The 27,240-nt window shown below is 51.6% G+C and overlaps 1 protein-coding gene and 1 long non-coding RNA gene across 7 annotated transcripts in view; one reads left to right on the top strand and one right to left on the bottom strand.

Moving 5' to 3' along the window:
* The window catches only part of LOC140904199 (uncharacterized), a 302,914-nt gene extending 285,343 nt beyond the window's left edge, over window positions 1-17,571 (bottom strand). For 2 of the 4 annotated variants that reach the window (XM_073326560.1, XM_073326561.1), the window contains exons 1-3: window positions 17,358-17,571; window positions 12,617-12,709; window positions 11,706-11,822 (exon numbers count right to left, since the gene is read on the bottom strand). In XM_073326560.1, the coding sequence (XP_073182661.1) occupies window positions 11,706-11,822; window positions 12,617-12,709; window positions 17,358-17,556 (409 nt within the window). In that variant the 5' untranslated portion in view covers window positions 17,557-17,571. Of the gene's footprint in view, window positions 1-11,705; window positions 11,823-12,616; window positions 12,710-17,357 lie in introns of those variants that run through there. The other 2 variants (XM_073326567.1, XM_073326568.1) reach the window with 1 other exon arrangement.
* On the top strand, window positions 17,438-27,192 carry LOC140904269 (uncharacterized). Of its 3 annotated transcripts, none has more exons than XR_012156476.1 (3): window positions 17,438-17,671; window positions 26,411-26,514; window positions 26,834-27,192. It is a non-coding gene; the product is annotated as an uncharacterized lncRNA (long non-coding RNA). The 3 variants fall into 3 exon arrangements; XR_012156475.1 differs by lacking the exon at window positions 17,438-17,671 and adding an exon at window positions 17,680-18,105; XR_012156474.1 differs by lacking the exon at window positions 17,438-17,671 and adding an exon at window positions 17,680-18,133.
* The last annotated feature ends 48 nt before the right edge of the window (window positions 27,193-27,240 follow it).

The following is a 27,240-nucleotide window of genomic DNA, read 5'->3' as shown; positions in this document are numbered from 1 at the left end:
GGCTTGGGGGGAACCCGGGCCCGCCTTCTACTCTGGGTTCCAGCCCAGAGCCCTATAGAATGCAGCTGTCTAGAGTGCCTCCTGGAACAGCTGTGTGACAGCTACAACTCCCTGGGCTACTTCTCCAGGGCCTCCTCCCAACACCTTCTTTATCCTCACCGTAGGACCTTCCTCCTGGTATCTGATAATGCTTGTACACCTCAGTCCTCCAACAGTCCGCATTCTCACTCTCAGCTCCTAGTGCCTCTTGCTCCCAGCTCCTCACACGCACACCACAAACTGAAGTGAGCTCCTTTTTAAAACCCAGGTGCCCTGATTAGCCTGCCTCAATTGATTCTAGCAGCTTCTTGATTGGCCGCAGGTGTTCTTACATTGGCTGCATCCACTGGAGGGGTGCATGGTTGGTCACAAGGGTAAACCGTCATCCCAGAAGGTAATAACGTAGTGTTTCCATGGCCCATTTCACAGCTAGGCACTCTCAACCATGGCATACTTCTGCTCTCTCAGGAGGAGTTTCCTGCTGAGGTAGAGGATTGGGTGTTCTTTATCTCCAACCATCTGCAATAGGACAACTCCCAATCCTACTACAGATGCATCTGTTTGTAAAATGAATTCTTTGTTGAAGTCTGGGGCTATAAGCATGCAAAGGGCTGTCTGTAGATCCATGAATGCTTTCTCTGCCGCATCTGTCCACTTCACCATGTCTGGACCCCAGGTTTTTATCAGGTCTGTCAGGGGACTCGCTCTGGTAGCAAAATGGGGAATAAATAGTCGGTAGTACCCCACCACACCCAGGAATGCCCGGACTTGCTTTTTCCGATTCGGCCAGGGCCAATTTTGGATAGCCGCTAGTTTGTTTAGTTGGGGCTTGACCATGCCCCTTCCTACAATGTAGCCAAGGTATTTAGCCTCGGCTAGCCCCATAGCACACTTGGCTGGGTTAGCTGTGAGGCCAGCCTGTCTTAGCGTGTCCAGAACCGCTTCCACCTTTCCTAAGTGGGTTTCCCAGTCGGGGGGTGTGAATAATCACATCATCCAGGCATGCCGCTGCATAACTGGTATGGGGCCATAGGACCTTGTCCATCAGATGCTGGAAGGTGGTAGGTGCCCCATGCAGTCCAAAAGGAAGAACTGTATATTGAAACAGATCCTCTGGTGTAGAGAATGACGTCTTTTCTTTCGCATCTTTGGCAAGGGGAATCCGCCAGTATCCCTTTGTTAAATCAAGAGTGGCCAAAAATCGGGCATTGCCCAGGCGGTCAACTAACTCATCGATACGAGGTATGGGGTATGCATCGAATTTGGATCTCTCATTCAGCTAGCGAAAGTCATTACAAAACCTAGTTGTGCCATCGGGTTTGGGCACAATCGGGCTTGACCACTGACTATGGGACTCTTCAATGACTTCCAGCTCCAACACCCTTTTTACCTCTGCCTTGATCTCCTCCCTTTTTGCTGCTGGGACCCGATAAGGCCTTAAAGTTACCTTTGCCCAGGGTCTGTGATAATGTGGTGATATGCTTTGGTGGTCCGGCCTGGTTTGGTTGAAAACGCATCCTGGTATCAGTTGATCATCTCAGTCACCCCCTCCTCCTGGTTTGGTGTCAGATCAGTGGATATCCTGATCGGCTCCTGCATATTATTTCCCTGGATCGGGGTCTCTTGGGCCACTACACACGCCTCTCGTTGGTGCCAAGGCTTTAAGAGGTTAATGTGATAAATTTGTTCTTGTTTCCGGCGTCCTGGCTGCCGCATCTTGTAGGTTACTTCCCCCACGGGTTCAACCACCTCATAGGGCCCCTGCCATTGGGCCAAAAGATTGCTTTCTGCCGTGGGTACCACCACCATCACCCGATCCCCTGGTTGGAACTGTCGGACTTTTGCCTGGCGATTGTAATGGGTTCGCTGGGCCTCCTGCGCCTTTTCCAAATGTTCCCATACAATAGGGGCGACCCGTGCTATCCATTCTCGCATCTGCAACACATGGTCAATTATATTTCTCCCCTCATTGGGTTCCTCTTCCCAAATTTCTTTTGCAATATCTAGTATGCCACGGGGGTGGTGTCCGTATAATAATTCAAAGGGGGAAAATCCAGATGAGGCCTGAGGTACCTCCCGGATTGCAAACATAAGGTAGGGTAGTAGGGCGTCCCAATCCTTCCCGTTTCGACTTACCACTTTCCTTATCATTGCCTTGAGGGTTCAGTTAAACCTTTCTACCAGCCCATCGGTCTGCGGATGATAGACTGAAGTTCTCTGGGTATGTATATGGAGCAGCGTACAGAGGTCCTTCATTAGCTTCGACATAAATGGGGTACCTTGGTCTGTTAATTTCCCCTTTGGTAGCCCCACTCAGGCAAAGATCCCCACCAACTCTTTAGCTATTGTTTTAGAGGCTGTGTTCCACAGGGGGATGGCTTCTGGGTAGTGAGTAGCATAATCCAGAAAGACAAGTATATATTGGTGGCCCCGGGCTGTCTTCTCCAGGGGTCCCACTAGATCTATGGCTATTCGCGCAAAGGGAACCTCTATGATGGGAAGGGGTACTAACGGTGCCCTCAAGTGGGGATGGGGACTGTGCAGCTGACACTCTGGGCAGGACGCACAGTACCTCCGCACTTCATGTACTCTGGGCCAGAAGAATCGTCGCAGGACCCATGCCAGGGTCTTCTCTACCCCTAAATGCCCCCCAAAAAGATGACTATGGGCCAGGCTTAATACAGCATTCTGGTGTTTTTGAGGTACTAGGATCTGCTGTATCTTCTGCCCCTGTACTGGTGCAACCCCGTATAAGAGATTCTTCTTCATTATGAAGTAGGGTCCTGGTCCCTGGGTTTTCCCTTCCATAGGGACCCCATCTATTTCGGTCACCTCCTTCCTAATGTTGTCGTACCTTGGGTCTTCAGCCTGGTCCCGTCCAAAATTTCCTCCCCCGGGGCTAATCTGCCCGAGATCTAGGGGGCCAGTCTCTGTTGCCTCTACTGGTTCAGAGGCGTTAGGGTGTGGGTCAGACTCGCATGCTTCTCCCTCCTGGGTGACCTCCTTTTCAGCTGCTCGGGTCTGCCTACCTATGAGAGCGACCCTTAGGCTTTGGGCCAGTATTCAGGTTCCCAAGGCCTAAGCTGCCCTTCTTTCCCTTTTTGTCTTTCTATGCTGTCTGAGAGTGGAGAACAAATCTGGGGATATTTCAGAGAAGGTTGGGGGTTGACAGTCTACTGTGGAAGCCTCACTACTTTCAGGGCTTCCCCCTTTCTCCAATTCCCCTTCTGGCAGTAAGTCTCCAAACCCTGGGAAGTCCCTCCCTATGAGCACTGGGTATGGGAGTTTAGGGACTACACCTGCTGCTACCTCAGTAGTGTTCCCCTGAATCTCGATTTTTACTGGGATGGTGGGGTAATAACCAACTGTCCCATGGACATATGTTATCCCCGTAAGTTTAGCCCACAGCAGCTGACTATGCTTCATGAGCTTCCCCGAGACAAGAGTGATAGCACTCCCCGAATCAACCAGTGCTGTGGTCTCTACCCTATTTAGCTTTACTGGTCTAGTGTACATATGTGGGGTTAGTGAGACCCGCACAAGGTGGATTAGGGAACATGGGTCTGCCCAGTTCCCCACGTTACACTGCATAGGCTCCTCAGCATTGGGACACTGTGCAGAACAATCAGGAACCTCATTGCCTTAAGGGTTCGGTTAAACCTTTCTACCTGCCCATCGGTCTGCGGATGATAGATCGCGGTTCAGCTCTGTAAGGGCCTTTACCTGGTTTACCAGTCCCCCAATCAGGAACTTTCTGGAGACAATTAAGACAGGCTGATTAGAACACCTGCAGCTATGTGTCCGCACTTCCCGCAGGCGTAACATCTGTATGGAGCCCTAGGCATTCCCTGGTCTCTTGGTTTGGGTAGCATCACAATCCTCTTTCCCCTCAGTGCTCTGACTCTTTGTGGCTTCTGGTGGGCCTTCAACCCCCCTCTTTTTCCAGCTGGGTTCTCCTGGTGGCCCAGTCACCCGAGCTCTAGGGCTTGATGCTGCTAGTTTAACAAGGGGTGCTTCTTCCTTAACTGGTGGGGTCAGCTCCCTCGCCGTCCTTCGCCTTTCTACCAGCGCGACAACCTCGTCGTAGTGGGAGGGTTCATTCTGGCTTACCCAGGCGCGAAGGTCTGGCGGTAGTCCTCTCATGTACCGGTCGATGACCAGAACCTCGAGTATCTCCTCCGGACTCAGTTCGTAACCACTTTCGTGCGAGATGGATGAGGTCATATAATTGGGACCGCGAGGTTTTGTGTTCCTGGTACCACCACTCATGATATCGCTGGGCCCGCACTGCGGTCGTTATCCTGGCCAGATCTGGGGTATCTGCTTTCAGCTGGGGGTAGTCTGCTGCAGCCTCTTCAGGCAAATCATAGTAGGCCTTCTGGGCCTCCCCACATAGGAATAGAGTGAGGATGCCAGACCACTGTTCTTGGGGCCAAGCCTCCAGCAGGGCTGTCCTCTCAAAGGTCAGGAGGTATGCCTCTACATCATCCTCCCGCATCATTTTCTGTAGCCAAATGCTGGCCCGCATGATCTGCGTCCCATCATGGTTCAGTATGTTTGGTTTGAAGTGTGTCAGAGGCTCCCCTTGGGATAACAAGCCTGGTACATATGAATTTCTTTGTTAAATTGATGAATTTATATGAACTTGCATCGTCCAGCGAGCATTACTGGACACTGCAAGACAGCGGTTCCTAGGGTTGTGTCTGGGACCAGATATTGGCTAGTGTCATTTGCTTGCCAATAGCTGGGAAAAGCTTACATTCCAGAGGCTGTGCATGAACACCCCAGGAGTGGGGGTTCTTACAGCAGAGCAGGGTAAGGCTGGCTCCCAGAGTCAAGGATTGGAGAGGTCTAGCAGATCATCAGACCAGAAAACACCGGGGGGGAATGTCCCACCAGTGTGTTTGGATTAAATTTTGTGGGGAATTCCATTTGGGATAACAAGGCTGGTGCATGTCATTTTCCACTGATGAAAGATTTAATATGAGCTTGTGTTTTTCAGTAGCTTGCTGGACAGTGCAAGACGCACATTTTTGGGGGAAAGTCTGGCACTTGACAATTTGCTGGTGTTCTCCTGAGGTATAATTCATGAGTGGCTGACTAGGAGCACTCAAAACTGTGTAGCTGGGAGAGAGTTACATGCTGGAGACTCTGTTTACTGGCCAAGAGAGGCTGTTCTCACAGTAAAACAGTGGAAAAGGTACCCCAGGTTGGAGAACTGATTGGATACAGCTGTTCAACAGTCCGGATTGTACTGTGGGTAATGTCACAGACACTCATTATGACAGAGCCTCTAACAACACAGAGAAGGTAAATCCATGCCCCAGAAATTGAAGACTCCAGACAAGAGGGCAAGTCTCCCTGGCACTGCTTCTTGTAGACAGAGAGGTACAGATACAATGAAAGAGTACTGAGGAAGCTGGGAACAGTAAGCATGGGCTGGTGGGGTTCAGTGGAGAAAGGGAACAGGAAGGGCAGGGATATTACTGAATGCAGGATCTCAGCAGTCCTAGATGTCAGGATAGCACAAATTGCAGCCCATTGGAAAACATAATCCCAACTATACATATAAAATGATAAGGTCTAAATTAGTTGTTTCCATTCAAGAGACGGAACTTGGAGTCACTGTGGAGAGTTCTCTGAAAACATCCACTCAGTGGGCAGCGGCAGTCAAAAAAGCAAACAGAATGTTGGGAATCATTAAGAAGGGGATAGATAATAAAGACAGAAAATAGCATATTGCCTCTATATAACTCCATGGTACGCCCACAACTTGAATACTGCATGCAGATGTCATCACCGCATCTTAAAAAGAGATATATTGGAATTGGAAAAGGTTCAGAAAAGGGCAACAGAAATGATTAAGGGTATGGAACAGATTCCATATGTGGAGAGATTAAAAGACTAGACTTTTCAGCTTGGAAAAGAGACGAAGAACAGGAGATATGAGAGAAGTCTATAAAATCAAGACTGCTGTGGAGAAAGTAAACAACAAATATAAATGACTGTTATAAAAAGCCAGTCAGCTGCAAACCAGCTGAGCGGCAAACAGCAGAGAGGCTAACAGAGGGAGTTTGCCTGGGATCTGTCTGAGAGGAGGTATGCTAAGGGCTGCATTAGGGAGGCTGTGTTGGTGAGTATCTGAGCGTCTGTTGTGGGGACAGTTTGACCGTGTGCTTGACTGGTTGTTTGTTTGAAAAGTGTGAATTGGGAGTGCTTTGTTCCACGTGAGCCTTGAGTGGGCCTGACTGTTATAAAAAGCCAGTCAGCTGCGAACCAGCGGAGCGGCAAACAGGGAGTTTGCCTGGGGAGAGCCCACTGAGGCTTACATCTTGCCGGCTTCTCTGAGTAGTTACTACAACTCCTGAGGAAACTCGTAGAAGGAAGGTAATATGGATGGGGAGCGTTCAGCGTTGTGTCCTGCACTGGATGTGCCATGTTTGTCTTTCTTCCACAGGACAGAAGCGACTTTGTCTGCACAAAGTGCAAGCTGGTCTCCATATTGGAAGAGAAGGTTCAAGGTCTAGAGCAACAGGCATCGACCCTGCGTTGCATAAGAGAAACTGAAGATTTCGTGGACAGACATCAGGATACGCTTCTACGGACATAACGTTCTGAAGATTCAGAGCAGGCTGAGCAGCGGCGACAGGAGGACGGTGAAGAAATTTGGCAGCATGTGACCTCCAGAAGAAGAAAGGGGAGTGTCCATGTACCAGCAGCGCAGATACAGGTAAGCAACCATTTCCATGTTCTCTTCACAGGTACTAATGCGAAGAGTGGACCAGATGATGCATCTGAGGCACGGAAACAGAAGGAGACTCCGCCGATTGGAAGGCATGAGACGCACTGTCCTAGGGATGGGGGTTCCACGACCACCGCTCCCAAGACGAGGAGGTGCGTGGTGGTGGTCGGGGACTCTCTCCTCAGGGGGACTGAGTCATCTATCTGCCGCCCCGACCGGGAAAACTAAGAAGTCTGCTGCTTGCCAGGAGCTAAGATTCACGATGTGACGGAGAGACTGCCGAGACTCATCAAGCCCTCGGGTCGCTACCCCTTCCTGCTTCTCCACGTGGGCACAAATGATACTGCCAAGAATCACCTTGAGCGGATCACTGCGGACTACGTGGCTCTGGGAAGAAGGATAAAGGAGTTTGAGGTGCAAGTGGTGTTCTCGTCCATCCTCCCCGTGGAAGGAAAAGGCCTGGGTAGAGACCGTAAAATCGTGAAAGTCAATGAATGGCTACGCAGGTGGTGTCGGAGAGAAGGCTTTGGATTCTTTGACCATGGGATGGTGTTCCAAGAAGGAGGAGTGCTAGGCAGAGATGGGCTCCACCTAATGAAGAGAGGGAAGAGCATCTTCGCAAGCAGGCTGGTTAACCAAGTGAGGACGGCTTTAAACTAGGTTCACCGGGGGAAGGAGACCAAAGCCCTGAGGTAAGTGGGGATGTGGGATACCAGCAGGAAGCACGAGCAGGAGAGCCCAAAAGGGGAGGGCTCCTACTTCATACTGAGAAAGAGGGACGATCAGCGAGTTATTTCAAGTGCCTATACACAAATGCAAGAAGCCTGGGAAACAAGCAGGGAGAACTGGAAGTCCTGGCACAGTCAAGGAATTATGATGTGATTGGAATAACAGAGACTTGGTGGGATAACTCACATGACTGCAGTACTGTCATGGATAGATATAAACTGTTCAAGAAGGACAGGCAAGGCTGAAAAGGTGGGGGAGATGCATTGTATGTAAGAGAGCAGTGTGACTGCTCAAAATTCAAGTATGAAACTTGCAGAAAAACCTGAGAGTCTCTGGATTAAGTTTAGAAGTGTGAGGAACAAGGGTGATGTCGTGGTGGGAGTCTGCTGTAGACCACCGGATCAGGGGGATGAGCTGGACGAGGCTTTCTTCCAGCAACTCACGGAAGTTACTAGATTGCAGGCCCTGGTTCTCATGGGAGACTTCAATCACCCTGATATCTGCTGGGAGAGCAATACAGCGGTGCACAAACAATCCAGGAAGTTTTTGGAAAGTGTAGGGGACAATTTCCTGGTGCAAGTGCTGGAGGAACCAACTAGGGGCAGAGCTCTTCTTGACCTAGTGCTCACAAACTGGGAAGAATTAGTAGGGGAAGCTAAAGTGGATGGGAACCTGGGAGGCAGTGACCATGAGATGGTCGAGTTCAGGATCCTGACACAGGGAAGAAAGGAGAGCAGAATACGGACCCTGGACTTCAGAAAAGCAGACTTTGATTCCCTCAGGGAACTGATGGGCAGGATCCCCTGGGAGAACAACATGAGGGGAAAAGGAGTCCAGGAGACCTGGCTGTATTTTAAAGAATCCTTATTGAGGTTACAGGGACAAACCATCCCGATGTGTAGAAAGAATAGTAAATATGGCTGGTGACCAGCTTGGCCTAACAGTGAAATCCTTGCTGATCTTGAACACAAAAAAGAAGCTTACAAGAAGTGGAAGATTGGACAAATGACCAGAGAAGAGTTAAAAATATTGCTCGAGCATGCAGGAATGAAATCAGGAAGACCAAATCACACCTGGAATTACAGCTAGCAAGAGATGTTAAGAGTAACAAGAAGGGTTTCTTCAGGTATGTTAGCAACAAGAAGAAAGTCAAGAAAAGTGTGGGCCCCTTACTGAAGGAGGGAAACAACCTAGTGACAGAGAATGTGGAAAAAGCTAATGTACTCAATGCCTTTTTTGCCTCTGTCTTCACGAACAAGGTCAGCTCCCAGACTGCTGCACTGGGCAGCACAGCATGGGGAGGAGGTGACCAGCCCTCTGAGAAGAAAGAAGTTGTTTGGGACTATTTAGAAAAGCTGAACGAGCACAAGTCCATGGGGCCGGATGCACTGCATCCGAGGGTGCTAAAGGAGTTGGTGGATGTGATTGCAGAGCCATTGGCCATTATCTTTGAAAACTCATGGAGATCGGGGGAGGTCCCGGATGACTGGAAAAAGGCTAATGTAGTGCCCATCTTTAAAAAAGGGAAGGAGGAGGATCCGGGGAACTTCAGGCCACTCAGTCTCAGCTCAGTCCCTGGAAAAATCATGGAGCAGGTCCTCAAGGAATCCATTCTGAAGCACTTAGACGAGAGGAAAGAGATCAGAAAGTCACCATGGATTCACCAAGGGCAAGTCATGCCTGACTAATCTAATTGCCTTCTATGACGAGATAACTGGGTCTGTGGATGAGGGGAAAGCGGTGGACGTGTTGTTCCTTGACTTTAGCAAAGCTTTTGACACGGTCTCCCACAGTATTCTTGCCAGGAAGTTAAAGAAGTATGGGCTGGATGAATGGACGATAAGGTGGATAGAAAGCAGGCTAGATTGTCAGGCTCAACGGGTAATAATCAAGGGCTCCATGTCTAGTTGGCAGCCGGTATGAAGTGGAATGCCCCAAGGGTCGGTCCTCGGGCCGGTTTTTTTCAATATCTTCATAAATAATCTGGAGGATGGTGTGGATTGCACCCTCAGCAAGTCTGCAGATGACCCTAAACTGGGAGGAGAGGTAGATAACACTGGAAGGTAGGGATAGGATCCTGAGGGCCCTAGACAAATTAAAGGATTGGGCCAAAAGAAATCTGATGAGGTTCAACAAGGACAAGTGCAGCGTCCTGCACTTAGGACGGAAGATTCCTATGCAGTGGTACAGACTAGGGAAAGAATGGCTTGGCAGCAGTTCTGCAGAAAAGGACTTAGGACTTACAGTGGATGAGAAGCTGGATATGAGTCAACAGTGTGCCATTGTTACCAAGAAAGCTAACAGCATTTTGGCTTGTATAAGTAGGGGCATTGCCAGCAGATGGAGGGACGTGATCGTTCCCCTCTATTCGACATTGGTGAGGCCTCATCTGGAGTACTGTGTCCAGTTTTGGGACCCACACTACAAGAAGGATGTAGAAAAATTGGAAAGAGTCCAGCGGAGGGCAACAAAAATGATTAGGGGACTGGAACACATGACTTATGAGGAGAGGCTGAGGGAACTGGGATTGTTTAGTCTGCAGAAGAGAAGAATGAGGGGGGATTTGATAGCTGCTTTCAACTACCTGAAAGGGGGTTCCAAAGAGGATGGCTCTAGACTGTTCTCAGTGGTAGCAGATGACAGAACAAGGAGTCATGGTCTCAAGTTGCAGTGGGGGAGGTTTAGGTTGGACATTAGGAAAAACTTTTTCACTAGGAGGGTGGTGAAACACTGGAATGCGTTATCTAGGGAGGTGGTGGAATCTCCTTCCTTAGAAGTTTTTAAGGTCAGGCTTGACAAAGCCCTGGCTGGGATGATTTAGTTGGGGATTGGTCCTGCTTTGAGCAGGGGGTTGGACTAGATGACCTCCTGAGGTCCCTTCCAACCCTAATATTCTATGATTCACTCCTGCTCCTAACACAAGAACTGGGAGTCACCGAACTGAAGTACTAGGCAGCAGATTTAAAACAAATCAAAGGAAGTATTTCTTCACACAACTGACAGTCAACCTGTTGAACTCTTTGCCAGAGGAAGTTGTGGAGACCAAGACTATAACAGGGTTCAAAAAAAGAACAAGACAAATTCATGGAGGATAGGTCCATGAATGGCCATTAGCCAGGATGAGCAGGGATGATGTTCCTAGCCACTGACTGCCAGAACCTGGGAATGGAGAATAGGTGATGGATCACTTGCTGATTGCCTGTTCTGTTCATTCCCTCTGGGACACCTGGCATTGGCCACTGTCAGAAGACAGGATACCGGGCTAGATGGACCTTTGATCTGACTCAGTATGGCCGGATTTATGGACTAGGGAATCTAGTGAGTCCAATGTAATGGGTGGGAGTATGAAAATTAGAAGCTATAATTCAGGAGCAACAGACTCTAATTAAGGCAGAATGTGAAAAATAAGAATCAGGTCATGTGACTTCAGGAATGACGCACTCCCAAGCTCCAAAGAGCCTGCAGAGAAGAGAGATTGTGGCTATTACACACGGTGAGGAGGAGCAAGACTCTCCAAGTCTAAAGAAGTTTCATTAACAACGTAGCCATTTTCACATGCATGGGGGCTATCCAGATCAGCGAGGAGTTGTGTCATCTGTAATCCTGGGTGAGATTCAATATTCTGATGCTGGAGCTCTCTTGTCTGGATTCTCCCAGCCAGCATTCAAGGATGCACTGAGTGTCTGTGTGATAAGAAAAGGAGGACTTGTGGCACCTTAGAGGATAAGGTGCTCAAATAAATTTGTTAGTCTCTAAGGTGCCACAAGTCCTCCTTTTCTTTTTGTGGATACAGACTAACACGGCTGCTACTCTGAAATCTGTGTTATCAGTACCTCTGGACCAGCAGCTCTGACTCCAGCAGCCTGCTTGTTACACCCCAAGCACCTTCTGGTTTGGGTGGAGTAGGCTCAGGGTTTGAGAGAAGGTCAGGGGTAGGAACCTTCTGTTGGTTATGCTGGACCTAACCCCCAGTTTTACTTGTGCTACCAGGAGATATTTGACACTGTGCAGTACTGCTCCTGTGCTGTGCTCCCAAAGTGTTCTGCAGGAGGAGAGGATAGAGTGATATTGTATGTGTCAGTGGCATGTTGAGGTGATGCAGAAATAGGGCAGAGTAGAGGTGGCATTGTGGGGGTGGCGTGAACCTTCTCTCTTCATTTCCCCTTCTAATAACCGAAGGCACAGAAATCCTTACCCAGCGAGGTCACATTCTCATAGTTCTTCTGCATGACGTCTCTGTAGAGGGCTCTCTGAGCAGGTTCTAGCAGAGCCCACTCTTCTACACAGCCACCTCCTCGAAGGTCACCAGCCTCTGAAAGAGCAAGAGTCCCACACTCAGTACCTGCTGCCCCACTCACAGCCCCACTATTCATAGAATCATAGAATATCAGGGTTGGAAGGGACCTCAGGAGGTCATCTAGTCCAACCCCCTGCTCAAAAGCAGGACCCATACCCAATTAAATCATTAAATTATTCGTGGGGGAGAGGAGCCAAATGGAAGCACTGGGTGGATCGCAGTCAACAGAGTCCCACCCCCACCCCGCTCAGAGCATCCAGGAAACACCAGGGTGAGGGGACGAAGAGAGAGCTGCTTGTCTCTCTCAGCAGATCCATCACACACCTACTAGCCACCGACTGCTACAGGAGATGGAGCCCCTAGCAGGGCCCAGGGAAAGCTCCCTGGTAGGAAGCCCAACACCCTCCTCATTTTGAGGAGTTGGATATGAAGTGAGGAACAGCTTCCCTAAGCCTGACTGGTGGGTGCCCCTTTCATCTCTCACAGCAGCCGTTGATTAGTCTGGTCGGGCTCCAGCACTATGAGTCTGGTCAGTTTTCCTAGCCCCATGTAGGTGAGTTATTTTCTGTTTCACAGATCAGGGCATTTCCACCTCCGAACCTCATGGGTCTGTTCCTAGAATCTAGGCCACTTATTAAACAACTCCCAGCAGCTTTGCCACCCCCTGTCCTCCTCTCTTTCTCCACCCTGTGCATTTCCTGCCCCACTCCAACCTCCAAACCAGACGGTGCAAACCTTCCCATCTCCGGGGTATTTGCTGTCCATCTCCTCCAGCAGGAACCCCCCCAACCCTCACCCCAAATCCCTACCTGAGCTGGCTCCACTACAGCCATGTCTCTTCCCTGTGCCATGGGAGGATGGGATGAGTTGGAGCGAAACATGGACGTCATTCCGCAGCCTGTCTGGGAGAGAAGGGCAGTTGTGGAAGTTTCAGAACAGGCTTTAGTTCATTTCACATCACTATTACCCCAGACTCCTTCCCTGCAGACAGACATGCTAGTGTCTGCCATGCTGGAAAAATGCTTGATCTCTTTATTACAGTGCAGACCTCACCCCTCCTGCCAGGCTAAGCCCAGAGAGACATTTTTACCCTCCCTTCTCCCTCCCTCCGCCCCATAACAAAGTCTCTGAACATAAGGCTAGAAAAAAGCAGAACCAAAGGAATCACTTTGGATGATTCCCTCTGACATTGCCCCTATGGGAGCCACACCCCAGCAGGAGGGATATGGAGTCAGGAACTGGGTTTTCCTCTGTCTGATCCTCATCTTGTCCACAGGAAAGTGACTCTACCCAGGGTGCAGTAATACATCTGTGTGGGCAGATTAGAGATCTGGAAATCTCTCTTGAAACTCTTCTCTCTCATGGCCCCTTTCAGTCTCTCTTTCTCCTATCTCTTTTTCCCTGTCCCCTCTCCCTGCCCATCTGGTAGGAAAGTCCCATTCCTGGGTTGTTTGCTCACCATGGCTAGATTTGCTCCTGCAATTGCTAATGGGAGGAGAAATGGGGGGGCTGTTTGTGTAGAGTCATTTTAATGCCAGACTCCAGCATTTTCCCTTGGTTTCTTTTAGTTACCTGGAGTCTCTGGCTCACAATTTAGTATTAACAGGGCCCAGGGCTGCCCTATGGGGTTAGTACCAGCTGGAGAAAGTCATCACCTGGGCCGGGAAGAGAAGAAGCTTTAATTAAAAGGTCACTTCCCAGCACAGAACCCCCGCTGGGGGAGCAGCAGCTGCTAAGCTTGGTCTCCCAGATCACAATGGAGGCTGCAGTGTCTGACCCAGGAAACTGAACCCCAATATCCTGAGTAGAGAGGGACAGAGCATTTGAGCAGCCTTCCCTCCTTTAGCTCTCTGGGGAGAGCAGCTAATGAGAGCCCCTCCTCACAGGAAGAATCTCATTTTCCCCAGTGTCCATCTGGAGTCACTCCTTGTCTTTCCATGCAGTGACTCTGGATTAACAATGGTCTCAATGAAACCAGAATCAGAAAGAATGAGTCCAGAAGAATTGTGTGGCACTGCTAACCCCCTGCCCACTGCTATCACCCCTGAGATAAGGCCTGGGTGGCAGGAAATTTCCCAAGGGAACTGGAAGTTCCTGCTGTTTTTCAAGAGGGGAGAAAAGCAAACTCTGTGATTTCACCTCACTGTGTTTGATTAGTGGACAGAAAGTTATCACAGTGACTGGGCGTGGTTGGGGAATACCCCCTGGATACTGGCACAAGCTGATCAGGAAGAAGGAATGAGGTCAGGAGCAGCCCCCAGCCAGGGGCCCCCAGACACTCCCCAGTACCCGGAGCCCAGACCCCCCCAGCCAGGGTCCCACCAGATATTCCCTGGGACCTAGCCCCCAGAGTCCCTAGCCAGGGACCTCAGATACCCCTCAGAGATCCACCGGCCAGAGAACCCCCACCAGACCATCACTGCCAGGCTGGGAATCCCAAAAGGTTCCCCCGCACCAAGAGCCCCCAGCAGCCAGGGACCCCCCACTGGAAACTCAGTCCCTCACTGTCTGCCTACGACACCCTGCCTGACCTCCAGCAGGATCTGCCTTGCCATTTTGCCTGGGACCCCCTGATGGTTTACCATGGGACCCCTCAGTCTGCTTGCCTGGATCCCAATAGGATCCCCTGACCTAGTGCCGGGGATTCCCCCCCGCCCCCCAAGCTCTGTGCACTGGGCATGGCAATGGTCCCAGGAGCCAGCGGGGGAAGCCCAGAGAGAGCCCTTGGCACAGTACCAGGTACCCTCTAACCCCCTTCCCTACCCCCAAAGAAACAGCCACCCCCATTGTTCTGCAGCCAACAGGCCCCTGGTGATACACACCTCCAGGACCCATTGCCTCAGGGCTGGGCACATCAGAACCACACCCCGAAACCCCAAACCTCCAGAACCCACCAACCTGACTAGGGTACCCCCTGCCCAGCCACCCAAAGGCCTCCCCCTACCACAATGCCCCTTCAGCTCCCGCTGCAAACTCCCCACACAGACACCCCCCCACCCCCGCCCAGCAACAGTGTTACCTCATAGTGTCTAATAAGTGGATAGAAAGTTACCACAACCCCCTGCTGGCCAGTCACACAGGCAGAGGGAGCCCTGGGGATGCTTCTTTAACAGGAGAATGGAAGGCCTGAAGGGCCAAGACAGGTAAGAAATTTCCATGCCCTGCCACCAGCAAATAATCATAGAATATCAGGGTTGGAAGGGACCTCAGGAGGTCATCTAGTCCAACCCCCTGCTCAAAGCAGGGCCAATCCCCAATTTTTGCCCCTGATCCCTAAATGGCCCCCTCAGGAATTGAACTCAGAACCCTGGGTTTAGCAGGCCAATGCTCAAATCACCGAGCTCTCTCTCCCCCCGGCCACCATGAATCCACCCCACAGTTGGCTACATCTTAGCACTGTCAGAAGCAACCCCCACAGAGACCATTTGTCATGGGGTTTGGGATACTTCTGGACCCACGCTGCACTGAGAGTGATCTCCTCATTTTGTGCCAGCTGGAGAAAAGAAAAAGGTCCAGCCAACTCTCCTGTTACCAGTGGGGAACCACTGATCCCCCAAACAGGGGGAGTCCTCTGGATTTGATGTGTATTAAATATGTGGCTGATCTCTTTCATCGGCAAACATTTTAACAGAGATACAGCGGGGAACAAATGATTCTCAAAGGAGAGGGGGAAGTTGATCACTGGCAATTTAACCCCCTGCAACCTCCAGGATGAAGAACGACTCAGGGCCACAGGTTCCCTCCAAGGACGAAGTTGTTGCTGGGATTTAGAAACATGGGGAACAGCCCCAAACCCAAGAGGCTTTTTAACTGACATTTGATAATGACATAGTGAGAGGGAAAACCTGAGTTTTGAGATCAATGTTCAGAAATGAAAGAGAAAGGGAAGAAATCTGAAGGATTTTGGATCCATTTTTGCAAATTATAGAGAGGAAAGTGGAAATTCAAAGGGATTTTATATCAGTTGTTGATCTGAGGTAAAATCGGAGTGTATTTTACATCAATATTTGATATATGAATAGAGCGGAAATGGGCAACAGTTACAAACATTTCATATCCATACGCAGGAATCTGAGAAAAGGTGTAAATATGAGATGTTCTTAGTATTTTATAATTAGAGAGACAGGGAAAAATCTCAGGACATATAATTAGAAATAGACAATTAGAGAAAAACTGGAGCAAACGTTTAGAGTATTTTATATCCATCCTTGAGATTTGCAGAGAACGCATATCACAAACGACACAATTGAGAACATGAGAGGAAAAACACCAAGATCGGAGGGGATTTTATATTGCTATTAAATAATTAAAGGGAAAAGGGGGACTGTTTGAAGGGATTTTATATGAGTGTCCAATACATAAACAGAAAGTGATGGTCCCTCCCCACCATTCACGGGGGCAGCAGGGAGCCCTCTGAGGAGCTGATTGAAGAGGGCAAAGGAGGGGGAGCTGGAGGGCCCCCTGGGTGAGGTGAGGGGCCAGTAGTGGGGGATGGGCAGGTGACTGGCAACTGGGGGGCAACTGTGTTGGCAGTTAGGGGGCAGCAACTGGGATTGGGAAACCGGGGTCTGGGGCAGTCCCCATGGGGGACACGTGCTCCTCCCTTCCCTGCCCATCCCCACTCCAGGGGCAGCCATGTTTTGGGGAATGACTCCAGGCAACAATTTCCCACCTAAACAAGGACAAATCACTGCAGATAAAATGGGTGGGAACCCCCCCCCCCAAATGGGAGGAGATTTTAAACGGACATTTGAGAATTAGGGAGAGACCGGGGGGGATGAGGAGAGACGAGAGAGCGGATCATTTGAGGGGAAAGGGGGGGAATCGCCCCGGAGTTTGCAGCCACGTGTGAGATGCTGAGAGAGAAAAGGGGACGAGCTGGAGGGAATTTGTATCGGGGCTGAGAGGCGAGTGGCACAAACAGGGACAGGATCCAATTAACTCCCCCCCTTCCCCCCCCCCCACTTCCCCCCCCCCGGGAATTCAACCCCCCCCCCCGGCTACTCCGGCTTCTGCCCCCCCCGCCCGATCCCCCCCGAGACCCCCCCGCCGGGCCCCAGTCTCTGCCCCCCCATCCCAGCGGGGCCGGGGGCAGATCCTGGCGGCGGCTCCGCCGGGGCTGAGGCAGCCCCGAGGCTTCTCCCCGGTTCCCGGGGGCAGAGAGTCGCTTCCCCCCCCCCCGGGGGTCTCTCACTCACCGGGGGGCTCCGGCTGCGGGCGGGGGCGGGCAGAGCCCGGGGGGCTGGTCCCGGCTGGAGAAACCCCCCCCCCGGCCGGGCACGGAGGGGTTAATGACGGGCCCCCCCAGCACAGACCCCGCGGGGGGGAGCAGCCGCTGCCCAGCCCGGGCTCCCGGGTCCCACGGAGGCAGCAGCAGCGTCTGGCCCAGGCCCGAGCCCCGCCCCCAGGAGCTGCCCCGCCCCCGGGCTCTGGGCTTTGTTCTCCCGGCCCCCCCCAAGGTGCTCCCCCCCCGCTCTGGGCCCGGCTGCAAACCCCACTAGGGCTCGCACCGAGCATGCGCAATAACAGCTGCTGGAAACCCTCCCTTACCTGTGCCGGTAAGGCCCCCCGGGGCAGGCTGGGAGAGGAAGTTCCTGACCCTCCTGGGAGCGGAAGTGACGTTCGGAGGGGGGGGGCCCGGGGACGAGCCGGGCTGCGAAGGCGCGAGGGGGGCGCTACGGCTCGCGCGGGGCCGTCGGAGCCTCTCCGGGACGCGGAGGAGGGTTTTGTGTCTCCCGGCTCTGGGCATGCGCAGGGGGCGAGTGGGGCATGCGCAGAGGTGGGGCCGAAGGGTCTGTGCCGGGGAGACCTTCATTCACCCCCCCCCCCTCCCCCCGCCTGGCCCGGGGAGCTGCAGCCTCCAGGTACCGGAGCGAGACCCGGGGGCGGGGCCGCTGTGGCTCCCCCCCCCCCCCGGGAACGTGCTGCCGGTGGCCGTTACCGCCAGTTTGCCCGCCTCTTCCCGGCGACCGGGCCCAAGGCGCCGCGGGAGGCCTAACCCGGCGGGGAGCGGGGCGGCCGCCCGCCCGGGGCTTGGGCGGCAGCGTCGCACCCTTCCCGCGGGCCCCCGCCCGGGGCCGCCCTTGCCCCGTCGGGGGCGCTGGGCGCTGCCCTAGGTGACTCGCGGGGGTGGAAGCCCGCCAAGCGCCGAGGAAGCCCTCCTGCCCTGGGCCCCAGTAGACCGAGGCCCCTTTGCTCCTTGGACCCGGCGCGACGCCGAGGGAGCCAGCGCGCGGGGGCAGGCGGCTCCGCGCTCGGCTCGCCAGCCAAGGCCAGCTTCGGCCTGGGAAGCAGATAGGTGAGGCGGAAATGTTTAGCAAAAGCCGGTAAGCGATGGGGCCAAATAAGGCCCGGATAATGCTGCTGAGGAAAACCCCAACTGGCTGCTTTAGCTGATTGGCTGCGGTATTTCATAGAATCATAGAATATCAGGGTTGGAAGGGACCCCAGAAGGTCATCTAGTCCAACCCCCTGCTCGAAGCAGGACCAATTCCCAGTTAAATCATCCCAGCCAGGGCTTTGTCAAGCCTGACCTTAAAAACCTCTAAGGAAGGAGATTCTACCACCTCCCTAGGGAACGCATTCCAGTGTTTCACCACCCTCTTAGTGAAAAAGTTTTTCCTAATATCCAATCTAAACCTCTCCCACTGCAACTTGAGACCATTACTCCTCGTTCTGTCATCTGCTACCATTGAGAACAGTCTAGAGCCATCCTCTTTGGATCCACCTTTCAGGTAGTTGAAAGCAGCTATCAAATCCCCCCTCATTCTTCTCTTCTGCAGGCTAAACAATCCCAGCTCCCTCAGCCTCTCCTCATAACTCATGTGTTCCAGACCCCTAATCATTTTTGTTGCCCTTCGCTGGACTCTCTCCAATTTATCCACATCCTTCTTGAAGTGTGGGGCCCAAAACTGCACACAGTACTCCAGATGAGGCCTCACCAATGTCAAATAGAGGGGAACGATCACGTCCCTCGATCTGCTCGCTATGCCCCTACTTATACATCCCAAAATGCCATTGGCCTTCTTGGCAACAAGGGCACACTGCTGACTCATATCCAGCTTCTCGTCCACTGTCACCCCTAGGTCCTTTTCTGCAGAACTGCTGCCTAGCCATTCGGTCCCTAGTCTGTAGCTGTGCATTGGGTTCTTCCGTCCTAAGTGCAGGACCCTGCACTTATCCTTATTGAACCTCATCAGATTCCTTTTGGCCCAATCTTCCAATTCGTCTAGGTCCTTCTGTATCCTATCCCTCCCCTCCAGCGTATCTACCACTCCTCCCAGTTTAGTATCATCCGCAAATTTGCTCAGAGTGCAATCCACACCATCCTCCAGATCATTTATGAAGATATTGAATAAAACCGGCCCCAGGACCGACCCTTGGGGCACTCCACTTGATACCGGCTGCCAACTAGACATGGAGCCATTGATCACTACCCGTTGAGCCCGACAATTTAGCCAGCTTTCTACCCACCTTATAGTGCATTCATCCAGCCCATACTTCCTTAACTTGCTGACAAGAATACTATGGGAGACCGTGTCAAAAGCTTTGCTAAAGTCAAGAAACAATACATCCACTGCTTTCCCTTCATCCACAGAACCAGTAATCTCATCATAAAAGGCGATTAGATTAGTCAGGCATGACCTTCCCTTGGTGAATCCATGCTGGCTGTTCCTGACCACTTTCCTCTCATGCAAGTGCTTCAGGATTGATTCTTTGAGGACCTGCTCCATGATTTTTCCAGGGACTGAGGTGAGGCTGACTGGCCTGTAGTTCCCAGGATCTTCCTTCTTCCCTTTTTGTGCGGGGCAACGGGGCATTGGTTGCGTAAGCGTGTGTAGTGAGGTAGGCAAAGGTATACTGGAACCTGCGTGCGGGGCGGCAGGGTTTGAGCCAGCCCAGTCTCCCTGCGCCCTATTTGGAGCACCAAATAAATCTCCCTGCTTCTCCGCCCCGTTGTGATCATGGGCGCAGCGCACACCGGGCAGCAAACCCAGCGGTTGCTTGCCTCGGGCACCCTGTGGCGGCAACGGTACTCCCTGTGCCGGGGTCCCGAACGCGGTGCCCTATGGGCACCGCGCCGCCGAAATGCCGTCGCCGAGTGCGGCCACCTGAGAACCACCCGCCGATATGCCACCCCCAGGTGTCGCTGTTTCTCGGCGGTATTTCGGCAGCGAGGCTTCTTTCCGCTGCCACTTCTCAGCGCCATTTTGGCGGCGGGGTGTTTGGCGCTCGCCACAGTCTGTTGGGAATAGGAATGTGCTGTTCCCACAGAAAGGTTGGGGACCACTGCTCTATGCTATTATCTGAATCACGGATGAAGATTTTGAATAGAAACTTAGCCAGAACTGATCCCTGGAGAACCCCACTCGTTATGCCCTTTCAGCTTGACTCAGCCCTTTCAGCCTGTGAATCACTGAGAACTGCTGTTGGAACTGTTTTCAGACTAGTTTTGCACCCATCTTATTTTAGCTCCATCTACGTTGCATTTCCGTAGTTTGTTTATGAGAAGGTCATGGGACACAGTATCAAAAGCCTTACTAAAGGCAAGACAGACCATGCCAACCACTTCCCCCCATCCACAAGGCTTGTTCCACTGTTAAAGAAAGCTATCAGTTTGGTTTTACATGTGAGACTGCTTGAATTAGCTACATGAGATGTCCTTTTTTACAAAGTAGGACCTCTCGCTGCTGCATATGTTTCTGGATGGTACAAGGCCCTGGAATCTAATCAGAGAATATCAGGGTTGGAAGGGACCTCAGGAGGTCATCTAGTCTACAGTACAAAATTAGGTCGAATTTATAAAAGTCGATTTTTTAGAAAGCGATTTTTATACAGTCGATTGTGTCCCCCCCCCCCATAAGACGATTAAGTCGGTGGAGTGCGTCCACAGTACTGAGGCTAGTGTCAACTTCTGGAGCATTGAACTGTGGGTAGCTATCCCACAGTTCCCGCAGTCTCCGCCGCCCATTGGAATTCTGGGTTGAGATCCCAATGCCTGATGGGGCAAAAAACATTGTCGCGGGTGGTTCTCGGTACATGTCATCAGCCCTCCCACCCCCCGTGAAAGCAACGTCAGATAATCGTTTCACGCCTTTTTTCCTGGGTTACCCGTGCAGACGCCGTACCACGGCAAGCATGGAGCCCACTCAGCTCACCGTCACCGTACGTCTCCTGGGTGCTGGCAGACGTGGGACTGCATTGCTACACAGCAGCAGCTCATTGTCTTGTGGCAGCAGACGGTGCAGTATGACTGGTATCTGTCCTCATCGTCTCCTGGCTGCTCTTGGCCGGCCTCCGTGAGGTTGATTGGGGTGCTCCTGGCAGATCTTGGTGAGGTTTGTCAGGAGCGCCTGGACATAAATGGGAGTGACTCAGGTCATAGAATCATAGAATATCAGGGTTGGAAGGGACCCCAAAAGGTCATCTAGTCCAACCCCCTGCTTGAAGCAGGACCAATTCCCAGTTAAATCATCCCAGCCAGGGCTTTGTCAAGCCTGACCTTAAAAACCTCTAAGGAAGGAGATTCTACCACCTCCCTAGGTAACGCATTCCAGTGTTTCACCACCCTCTTAGTGAAAAAGTTTTTCCTAATATCCAATCTAAACCTCCCCCACTGCAACTTGAGACCATTACTCCTCGTTCTGTCATCTGCTACCATGGAGAACAGTCTAGAGCCATCCTCTTTGGAACCCCCTTTCAGGTAGTTGAAAGCAGCTATCAAATCCCCCCTCATTCTTCTCTTCTGCAGGCTAAACAATCCCAGCTCCCTCAGCCTCTCCTCATAACTCATGTGTTCCAGTCCCCTAATCATTTTTGTTGCCCTTCACTGGACTCTCTCCAATTTATCCACATCCTTCTTGAAGTGTGGGGCCCAAAACTGGACACAGTACTCCAGATGAGGCCTCACCAATGTCGAATAGAGGGGAACGATCACGTCCCTCGATCTGCTCGCTATGCCCCTACTTATACATCCCAAAATGCCATTGGCCTTCTTGGCAACAAGGGCACACTGCTGACTCATATCCAGCTTCTCGTCCACTGTCACCCCTAGGTCCTTTTCCGCAGAACTGCTGCCTAGCCATTCGGTCCCTAGTCTGTAGCTGTGCATTGGGTTCTTCCGTCCTAAGTGCAGGACCCTGCACTTATCCTTATTGAACCTCATCAGATTCCTTTTGGCCCAATCTTCCAATTGGTCTAGGTCCTTCTGTATCCTATCCCTCCCCTCCAGCGTATCTACCACTCCTCCCAGTTTAGTATCATCCGCAAATTTGCTGAGAGTGCAATCCACACCATCCTCCAGATCATTTATGAAGATATTGAATAAAACCGGCCCCAGGACCGACCCTTGGGGCACTCCACTTGATACCGGCTGCCAACTAGACATGGAGCCATTGATCACTACCCGTTGAGCCCGACAATCTAGCCAGCTTTCTACCCACCTTATAGTGCATTCATCCAGCCCATACTTCCTTAACTTGCTGACAAGAATACTATGGGAGACCGTGTCAAAAGCTTTGCTAAAGTCAAGAAACAATACATCCACTGCTTTCCCTTCATCCACAGAACCAGTAATCTCATCATAAAAGGCGATTAGATTAGTCAGGCATGACCTTCCCTTGGTGAATCCATGCTGGCTGTTCCTGATCACTTTCCTCTCATGCAAGTGCTTCAGGATTGATTCTTTGAGGACCTGCTCCATGATTTTTCCAGGGACTGAGGTGAGGCTGACTGGCCTGTAGTTCCAGGATCTTCCTTCTTCCCTTTTTTAAAGATTGGCACTACATTAGCCTTTTTCCAGTCATCCGGGACTTCCCCGGTTCGCCACGAGTTTTCAAAGATAATGGCCAGTGGCTCTGCAATCACAGCCGCCAATTCCTTCAGCACTCTCGGATGCAACTCATCCGGCCCCATGGACTTGTGCACGTCCAGCTTTTCTAAATAGTCCCTAACCGCCTCTATCTCCACAGAGGGCTGGCCATCTCTTCCGCATTTTGTGATGCCCAGCGCAGCAGTCTGGGAGCTGACCTTGTTAGTGAAGACAGAGGCAAAAAAAGCATTGAGTACATTAGGTTTTTCCACATCCTCTGTCACTAGGTTGCCTCCCTCATTCAGTAAGGGGCCCACACATTCCTTGGCTTTCTTCTTGTTGCCAACATACCTGAAGAAACCCTTCTTGTTACTCTTGACATCTCTGGCTAGCTGCAGCTCCAGGTGCGATTTGGCCCTCCTGATAACATTCCTACAGGTCATTCTCTTCTTTAAGTTTTGTCTAATGGAGATTCAGTGCTGCCTGGACTATTTGCAGAGGGATAGCTCAGCGGTTTGACCATTGGCCTGCTAAACCCCGGGTTGTGAGTTCAATCCTTGAGGAGGCCATTCTGCCTCAGGCTGCTCTCCCAGCCAGCAGCACCGCAAGCACCCAGGAGACGATGACAGCTAGCACTAGTGCTGCACTGTCTGCTGGCTAGCACCCAGGAGATAATGATGGCTAGCCGTCGTACTGCACCATCTGCTGCCAGCCTACCCCCTGCTCCTCCCTCTGTGAAAGCAATGGCTGACAATCATTTCGCGCCTTTTTCCGTGCGGGTGCCATATTGCTGTCAGCATCGTCATCCACCCGCCGCTTCCACTGCCACTCTGCTCTCCTGCTCATGCCATATCATGGCAAGCATGGAGCCTGCTCAGATCACTGCGGCAGTTGTGACCGCTCTAAACACCACGCGCATTATCCAGCAGTATATGCAGAACCAGAACCAGAACCTGCAAGAGCAGGCGAGTAGGCGATGGCAGCACGATGAGAAGAGTGATGAGGACATGGACACAGACTTCTCATAGTACGGGACGCAAAAATTTGGCCATCCTGGTGGCAATGGGGCAGGCTCATGCCATGGAACACCGATTCTGGGCCTGGGAAACAAGCACAGACTGGTGGGACCGCATAGTGTTGCACATCTGGGACAATTCACAATGGCTGCGAAACTTTCGCACGCGTAAGGGCACTTTTATGGAACTTTGTGACTTGCTTTCCCCTGCCCTGAAGCACCAGAATACCAAGATGAGAGCAGCCCTCACAGTTCACAAGCGAGTGGTGTTAGCCCTGTGGAAGGTTCCTGATGAGGTTCAATAAGGATAAGTGCAGGGTCCTGCACTTAGGACGGAAGAACCCAATGCACAGCTACAGACTAGGGACCGAATGGCTAGGCAGCAGTTCTGCGGAAAAGGACCTAGGGGTGACAGTGGACGAGAAGCTGGATATGAGTCAGCAGTGTGCCCTTGTTGCCAAGAAGGCCAATGGCATTTTGGGATGTATAAGTAGGGGCATAGCGAGCAGATCGAGGGACGTGATCGTTCCCCTCTATTCGACATTGGTGAGGCCTCATCTGGAGTACTGTGTCCAGTTTTGGGCCCCACACTACAAGAAGGATGTGGATAAATTGGAGAGAGTCCAGCGAAGGGCAACAAAAATGATTAGGGGACTGGAACACATGAGTTATGAGGAGAGGCTGAGGGAGCTGGGATTGTTTAGCCTGCAGAAGAGAAGAATGAGGGGGGATTTGATAGCTGCTTTCAACTACCTGAAAGGGGGTTCCAAAGAGGATGGCTCTAGACTGTTCTCAATGGTAGCAGATGACAGAACGAGGAGTAATGGTCTCAAGTTGCAGTGGGGGAGGTTTAGATTGGATATTAGGAAAAACTTCTTCACTAAGAGGGTGGTGAAACACTGGAATGCGTTCCCTAGGGAGATGGTAGAATCTCCTTCCTTAGAGGTTTTTAAGGTCAGGCTTGACAAAGCCCTGGCTGGGATGATTTAACTGGGAATTGGTCCTGCTTCGAGCAGGGGGTTGGACTAGATGACCTTCTGGGGTCCCTTCCAACCCTGATATTCTATGATTCTATGATTCTAAGCTTGCAACGCCAGACAGCTACTGGTCAGTTGGGAATCAATTTGGAGTGGGCAAATCTACTGTGGGGGCTGCTGTAATCCAAATAGCCAACGGGATCACTGAGCTGCTGCTATCAAGGGTAGTGACTCTGGGAAATGTGCAGGTCATAGTGGATGGCTTTGCTGCGATGGGATTCCCTAACTGGTGGGGCAATAGATGGAACGCATATCCTTGTCTTGGGAGCGGACCACCTTGGCAGCCAGTACATAAACCAAAAGGGGTACTTTTCAATGGTGCTGCAAGCACTGGTGGATCACAAGGGACGTTTCACCAACATCAACGTGGGATGGCCGGGAAAGGTGCATGATGCTCACATCTTCAGGAACTCTGGTCTGTTTGAGTAGTTTGAAGGAACTTACTTCCCAGACCAGAAAATAACTGTTGGGGATGTTGAAATGCCTATAGTTATCCTTGGGGATCCAGCCTACCCCTTATTGCCATGGCTCATGAAGCCGTACACAGGCACCCTGGACAGTAGTCAGGAGCGGTTCAACTATCGGCTAAGCAAGTGCAGAATGGTGGAAGAATGTGCATTTGGATGTTTAAAAGCATCTAGGGCAGTTTACTGACTCAGACCTCAGCGAAACCAGTATTCCCATCATTATTACTGCTTGCTGTGCGCTCCACAATGTCTGTGAGAGTAAGGGGGAGACGTTTATGGCGGGGTGGGAGGTTGAGGCAAATCGCCTGGCCCCTGATTACACGCAGCCAGACACCAGGGCTGTTAGAAGAGCACAGCAGGGTGTGCTGCGCATCAGAGAAGCTTTGAAAACCAGTTTCATGACTGGCCAGGCTCCGGTATGACAGTTCTGTTTGTTTCTCCTTGGTGAAAACCTGCCCCCTTGCTTCACTCTACTTTCCTATACGCCAACCGCCCTCCCCTCCCCCTTTGATCACCGCTTGCAGAGCCAATAAAGTCATTGTTGTTTCAAATTCATGCATTCTTTATTAATTCGTCACACAACTGGGGGGATAACTGCCAAGGTAGCCTGGGGGGGGTGGGGGAAGAGGGAAGCACTGGGTGCGGTGGTGGAGGAGGGGAGGATGGAAGGACAAGGTCACACTGCACTTCAAACCTTGTTGAATGCCAGCTTTCGGTTGCTTGGGCAGTCCTCTGAGGTGGAGTGGTTGGGTGCCCAGAGGGCTCCCCCCACGTTCTTGGGCTTCTGGGTGAGGAGGCTATGGTACTTGGGGAGGAGGGCGGGCAGTTACACAGTGGCTGCAGCGGCGGTCTGTGCTCCTGTTGCCTTTCCTGCACCTCAACCATATGCCGGAACATCAGTTTGATCCTCCAGGAGCCTCAGCATTGCATCCTGCCTCCTCTCCTCTCGCTCGTCCCTCCTGTCCTCGCGTTCATTTTGTGCTTTCCTGGACTCTGACATTGTCTCCCTCCACGCATTGTGCTGGGCTCTTTCAGTGTGGGAGGACTGCATGAGTTCAGAGAGCATTTCAGCGTGAGTGCATTTTTTTCGGCTTCTAATCTTAGATAGTCTCTGGAACGGAGATGATACGTGGAGCAATGAAACATTTGCAGCTGCAGGAGGGAAAAAAGGGAGATTAGTCTTTAAAAAGAGACATTTTAGAGAACAACTGGTAGACTCTTTCATGGTGAACCAAGCTGTTAACATTACATAGCACGTGTGCTTTCTTTACAAGGTCGCATTTTGCCTCTTATATCGAGGACCTTCTATTGGTATGGTGTGAGAGATCACACGCGCAGGTGCCGGCGGGCAACAGAATTCGGCTTGCAGGCAGCCATGGTAAGCCACAGTCTTTTGGCTTCTTTAACCTTCCTAACATGTGGGAATGGTTTCAAACAGCAGCACCCTCATTTCACATACCAAGCACCCATTGGGTTGGCCCTTTAAAAGGAGGGGCTGCGGTTTTCGGGTTAACGTGCAGCACAAACCGAACTAACCACCCCCCCACCCCCAAACCCCACACACAGAACTCTCTGGGATGATCGCTTCACCACTCCCCGCACTGCGGGGATGGTTTCTGTTCAACCAGAGGCAAACAGCCCAGCAGGAACAGCCACCTCTGAATGTCCCCTTAATAAAATTCCCCTATTTCAACCAGGTGACCCTGAATACTCTCCTGAGGATAACACAGAGGGATAAAGAACGGATGTTGCTTGAATGCCAGCAAACACCGGGACCATACACTGCCATGCTTTGTTATGGAATGATTCCAGACTACGTGCTGCTGGCCTGCCGTGGTAAAGTGTCCTACCAGGGAGCACGGAATAAGGTTGCTCTGCCTAGAAACCTTTTGCAAAGGCTTTGGGAATACATCCAGGAGAGCTTCATTGAGATGTCCCTAGAGGATTTCCGCCCCATCCCCAGACACATTAACAGACTTTTCCAGTAGCTGTACTGGCCACAAATGCATCCCAAGTCTTCGAGGAAAATTAATCATTAAACACACTTGCTTTTAAACTGTGTATTATATTTACAAAGGTACACTCACCAGAGGTTCCTTCTCCG

This window comes from Lepidochelys kempii, chromosome 28 (assembly GCF_965140265.1).
Source record: "Lepidochelys kempii isolate rLepKem1 chromosome 28, rLepKem1.hap2, whole genome shotgun sequence".
NCBI classification, from domain to species: Eukaryota; Metazoa; Chordata; order Testudines; family Cheloniidae; genus Lepidochelys; species Lepidochelys kempii.
The sequence above is the reverse complement of the archived record's forward strand: the minus strand, read 5'-3'. Positions and strand labels throughout refer to the sequence as shown.